The sequence below is a fragment of the Cornus florida genome, unplaced genomic scaffold (assembly GCF_030987335.1).
Source record: "Cornus florida cultivar Cherokee Brave unplaced genomic scaffold, ASM3098733v1 CherokeeBrave_3.0.0_Hap2_Chr04, whole genome shotgun sequence".
Lineage (NCBI taxonomy): Eukaryota > Viridiplantae > Streptophyta > Magnoliopsida > Cornales > Cornaceae > Cornus > Cornus florida.
This window is the reverse complement of record NW_026775574.1, coordinates 69,447,929-69,453,781: the sequence shown is the minus strand read 5'-3', so window position 1 is coordinate 69,453,781 and position 5,853 is coordinate 69,447,929. Positions and strand designations below refer to the sequence as shown.

Here is a 5,853-nt window from a genome sequence, read left to right as displayed (position 1 = left end):
AATTTTGATTTCTATACTAGGAGTTGCATAATTTAGAAGACGATGCTCTATGAATATCGTAAAGCTTATTAAACTATACATATTAATTCTTTCCCACTTTGTTGTTATAATTATATATTTGTCCAATATATATGAAAACATGTCATCACATGCTTAACTTGCATGAACATTTGTATAATGTCAAATTTTCTTTAGAAGAAAAAGTTGGACACTTTGAGGCGTGTGCATATTTTTTCTAAGATTGTGTGACATGGCTACTCTTTGATGCGCTTGTGTTATAGAAGACTTGTGTTGGTGAGTGTCTAGGATTTGTCAGTGAAGTGTGTAGGATGTGCTGGCCAAGTGCCAGGGAGGCGTTGACCAAATGTTCAAAACAATAAAATTTATTTTTAAATCAAGGACACTTCCATGAAGTGTTGGTGTTTGGCATGTGTATGATACAAACACAACACCTTCCTAGAATTATCCGTATTTCTTTGGTAGAAGTATTAGCTTGTAATGGAATTGACTAGGCTAAATACCGAGTAATTCACACGGGACATGGGAGGAAATACCGCCATATTGGCTGATGATATGGAGTCTGATACAGAAAATGTTAATCATGAACTCTATGATATAGAAAATGACGATCATGAAGTTTGACCAATGACATTAATCAGTAATAGTATGGATGCATCCCATTTTTAATTGTAGTGTATTTTATTGATGTGGCTTATAAGATGTTTTACATTTGTCCTTTGCGACCATGTGGAGTGAGGATCAACGAATATACCTTAAATTGAAGTATTAGAAACTTAACTCATCTCAAGTTCATAATGTGTGACTTACTAAGAAGTCATAAGGTACATATCTCATGCCTCAAAACCAATGTGCGACATAACAGGAAGTTGTAAGGAACATATTCCATACCTAAGAGGAAATTGTATATAAATATGTACACTATATAGTATACCTAATATTAACCACATATAGGTGCTTTGTTCAGATTTGAAATTTATATGGACTTCATTGAGCAGATTTAATGTTCTAAAAAAGTCTTTCGGACTTTGTTGCTTACTAAAGTCCGGCATTATTTGTATTTGGAAAAGTTTAGAGCCAGTAGCCTACAATTTATTATAAAGCTTTGTTTTTGAATGTTGTGAGACCGCTAATTTTATTAAAATTTCTTATTGTTTATGCTGAAATTTGAATTTCATTATGGTTTTATAACCCGAAGCCCAGAAATTAACAATAAACTAATAAGTTGTTCTTTTAATTTAGATCGGTCAATAATAAGTTGATATGTTTATTCATCCTGGAAGATATTCTTATTTTTTATCACCCTTGCTTTTTTAAAAAGTCTCAGGATTCGAACTTGATTTCTCACGCTGGACAGCACGAGCTTTTCCCATACTGAGCATTGCCCCATCTTATGTTTTTCATTTTATTTATTTTTTTATCTTTTCATTTATGTTGAGAGAGAGAGAGAAAGAGGATATATGAAAATGTGTATGTTATCGAGTAAGTAATATATTAATACAATAGTGTTTATATAAGAGAAGTTATAGGAGTAGGTGAGTGAAGAACAAGAAAATTTTATACATGGTAATTCTATATATGGTAATGAATAGTAGGTGACAAGTGACAATTCATACAATACTAATTGTACACATGTGACAACTCATATAACACTGTACAATACTCCCCTTCAAGCTGGAGAGTAAATGTTATCTACTCCCAGTGTGCCACATATGGAATCAATAGAGTTCTTGGGAAGCACTTTAGTGAAGATGTCTGCCAATTGTCTATCAGAAGGAACAAAAGGTGTAACAATCTCATTCGAGTCAACTTTAGATCGAATGAAATGGCAATATACTTCAATGTGTTTAGTCCTCTCATGGTAGATTGGATTGCTAACAATATGAATAGTTGCCTGATTGTCACAATGGAAAGGAATTAGGTACTGGGCTGAAATCCCAAGTTCCTGTAAAAGAGTTTTCAACCAAGTAAGTTCACAACAAGTGTGTGCCATGGCACGATACTTTGCTTTAGCATTGAAACGAGCCTGATTGTTTCTTATTCCTACAAGTTACTAGATTTCTTCTTAACTACATAACTTGTCTTTACGAGGAAAAAAAAAAAAAAACACATAATATATAATGAAAAACATCCTTAAATATATATTTTTTTTCCTTCCATCCGCAAACTTTATAACATTCCCAATCCAGCATCAATCCTAAGAGGAACACGATTATGCACATTAGATAGTTTAGAGACGCAGCATGATCGATTAGGTTGTACAAGTAAAATTGTATTAAATTATTCTTCTCATATGCCCATCACTATAACATTATTACTCAATCTCATCTCTGTTCCTCTAGGAGGATTAATATCTCCTATAAGACGGAATTTCATTAGACTTGACGTAGCCAATATACACAAGTTTACAGACAAAGATACCAGGTACTGCTCCTCAGGGTCACTGGAGGCTTACCCGGTCGTTAACTTCAGGGTCTCGTGCGTGATTAGTTGAGGTGCGCACAGGCTGGCCCGGACACCCACCATTGTCAAAAAAAAAAAAAAAAAAATAGCAGGTACTAAATAAAAAATGCTGCCAAAGTCTAATGACCCACCTTTCCACCTTTTTCCTTCAAGTTGCTTAAATTAGCGGTTTGAACCACTTTGACAGGAAGTCATTTCTAAGAGAATCAAAATATAGCACGTAACAAAGATAAAAGGTGACATTATTATACAGAAACAAAGGCAATATAATTCTAGGCTCTAGGTAAATTTACTGCTAGAGGATGAGAATTCAATACCAGCTTTAGCAGTTGCAATGTAATTAGGCTAATTATACTTCCACAAACCACAGATAGTAAAACTAGCAACTCTAATGTCCAATAATATGTCTGATCATGTCATTTAAGGGTCAAATTTTCTATAACTAACAACGTCGAGTGAGATAATACAAGCAGAGCAAAATGAATACAAAAGGATTAATTTGGGATTACCTCTCCTTTCTATACTTCTTGAACTCTACCTTCTCTTGTGCTTGCTGCTTTTTCCATCTCATCCACCGGGAGTGGAACTAGACTTCCCACACAAATTGAACTTCCACGAATGGAAGTCGGGAAACCAGGTATCCCAACATTCTTGAGTGTTTTCCTTTTCAAGTCAAACAAACAAAACTTTGCATGGCCCTGGTCCAGAAGTACTACCTCACCAGTCCTTGAATATGCTAGAGGCCTCACATAATTAAATTGCTCAACGGAAAACAATTTAGTCCAAGATTCCTTCACCCCATACTCTTTCATCACCCACACATCAACTCGGTCTCTAGCATAATTGCAATTTATGCAAAGGCATCCTCCTAATGACCCCACAAACATATCGATGTCCTCATACAAATAATCAGGCTGTGGCACCAACCGGTATTCCTCAATCCCAAGATCAAAAGCAACAATCAATTTTGCCTCGCCTTGGCGCACAACCTAGTGCGAAGCCCCTCTAACAAGCACAGCTTTATTGTGCCAGTAAAGGAGGTTATAAGGGAAACCTTGAATCCTTTGCCATGAATTCGATTTCAGACTGTAAACCGAAACTTGAGAATAAAATGTATTACCTTCGCAATAGAATTGTAGCATCCTCACCACCTTGTAGTCATCACCGTCAGAATCATAACCAAACCCATAAAGTATAAATGGCCCAATGTGTGGTCTGTGCGGGAACTCGATTGGTGCGACCGCTAACTTGTGGTGTTTCCGGGTCGAAAAGTTCAGCAAGAAGACAATTTTGTTGTGAAAGTCAGATAAACAGAGCAAGCCATTGCAGGAGCCCAATACATATACTTGGGACTTCAAGAGGTGGTCAAGCTTCACGGCAACATTGAGCGAGTCCAAGTCTATGGAGTAGAGACCATCTTCAAATACGAAGCTGAGATTGGAATTGGTTTCGACGGATCGATTCAGATGCAATTGGTGGAAATGTGGGCTGTGGATCAGAGCACACCATGGTTTTGATACCCACCTGAACCGCAGAAGGGGTTTCACCGGTAATCTTGATAGTATATCGGCGATTACGTCTACCGGAAGGTCTGACATCCTATTTCTAAAGTTTATGAGTGTGTATGGATCCGGGAAAGAGTTTTGGATAAATAACAAAAATTAGGATATCAATTTGTACCTTGAGAATTTTTCTCAGGACTGCAAAAGAGAGGAACTAATTCCTGTTACCTTCTAACCCAAAATCAGAGAAAGCATAATTTAAAAAAATTGACTGAAATTTGCATAAATAAATAAAAAATTAGGAAATACCCAAAAATTACTATATGAAATTAAAATTACTAACCATTTGATTATAAATTTACCATTTAACTATCATTTGGGTTTCTTGCATATTATAAATTATTATATATGATTACAATTATAATATTAGTTACTTGTTCACCACTTACCTATTCAAATCCAAACTTGCTCATATATATATATATATATATATATATATATATATATATATATATATATATATTTTGAGGTATATATTTTATAATTGGCTAATTTCGTTGTCAAACAAGTCCGATCGAGTTATAATTTTTCGGTTCGAAATTTCAAAGATTGAAGATCGGATGCGAATTTGAAGACGGTCAAGTGTTCATGTTATACTACACTCAGAGATGATGAGAACAATGCTCTAAGAAGTTTTAAGAGGTAGTGAGAACATTTAGGAATGGTTTTGGAAGGTTCGGGACAAGTTTTTACATTCTGTCTATCTTGAACGGGTTCAAGATTTAACGAACAGGTTCAACATCATCATAATTGCAAAATTTCAAGACTGGCCATCTTAAACCGGCTTAAAAGGGCTGAACCAGTTTAAGAATTCGTGGGATTCTTTACTGGCCATCTTGAACCGATTCAGCCCCTTTGAATCGGTTCAAGGTCTCCTAGCAACACTTGGATTTTAGTTTCTTTTTGGCTGAAAGTTTCCTTTTTGATTCCAACTTCCTTCCAAGTCCTATGCACGAAATTTATCATATTTTCTAAAGGGATTAAGACTTTCAAAACTCTATATAAATCATGTCATATACATTGGTTTATTCATGGCTTTAGGGAAAATCAATACTATATTTTGAGAGAGCCTTCAGAGAGAGAAAAATTCAGAAAATTAAATCTGATTATTCTAATTTTATCTTTGAAAGCACACATATGTATTCATGAGTGATTTAGTTTTAGTGTTCTCTATCTCATCGGAATTGGAGCTGTATAAGATTCAGATATTTCGGATGATCAGCAGGATTTAAATCTTCTATAATCGTGTTCAGATCTTGAAGAATAGAAGTAAATGAGTCACACTTTGAAAGGGTTGGAGCATTCGAGAAGTGTTGTATGATCTATCTGCTATTCTTCTACAAATATTAAGTGTAAGCCTGAGGTTAAGTTGTTGTTAGACGGGGAGTCGCAAAGCTAGAGGATCGTCAGTGGTTGGTGTGGTGTAGAACGATAAGGTGTGAGCCAAAGTCAAAGTTCGGTATATTTTGTTTCAAACATAGTGGATTGGTTTACTTTGGACTACACAGTCCACGAGGTTTTTCCCATAACAGTTGACGTATTTTATCAACTGGGGTTTCGCTAAAATTCTGGTGCAATCTCTCTAACTCTAACTTGCTTTACTTTTCATATATTTGTGATTATGGATGTTTAAATTAGTCATATAATTTAATCAATCATAAATTGAGCAAGTTGACCTAATAATCAGATTTAGGTCATTAAGGGAGTTAATCATAATTAAAATCAACTAACTGTTTCCACACCCCACGTAACTCTTGTTTTCACTGTTTGGTATCAGAGCGGGATACTCGATATACAGAGTAGATCATAG

The 5,853-nt window shown here is 35.2% G+C and overlaps 1 protein-coding gene across 1 annotated transcript; it reads right to left on the bottom strand.

Moving 5' to 3' along the window:
- Positions 1-1,687: 1,687 nt before the first annotated feature.
- On the bottom strand, positions 1,688-4,079 carry LOC132305072 (F-box protein CPR1-like). The gene is made up of 3 exons (XM_059802759.1): positions 3,630-4,079; positions 3,006-3,470; positions 1,688-1,963 (listed from the first exon to the last, which is right to left on the bottom strand). The coding sequence occupies exons 1-3, from the start codon at positions 4,077-4,079 to the stop codon at positions 1,688-1,690; spliced, it is 1,191 nt and encodes a 396-aa protein (XP_059658742.1).
- Positions 4,080-5,853: the final 1,774 nt, after the last annotated feature.

Coding starts and splice junctions, on each gene's coding strand:
- LOC132305072 (XM_059802759.1), bottom strand. CDS start 4,079: ATGTCAGACCTTCCGGTAGACGTAATCGCCGATATACTATCAAGATTA. Junction 3,471..3,629: donor ACGGTGATGACTACAAGGTG/GTGAGGATGCTA, acceptor GCTTCGCACTAG/GTTGTGCGCCAAGGCGAGGC. Junction 1,964..3,005: donor GAGAAGGTAGAGTTCAAGAA/GTATAGAAAGGA, acceptor ACTCTTTTACAG/GAACTTGGGATTTCAGCCCA.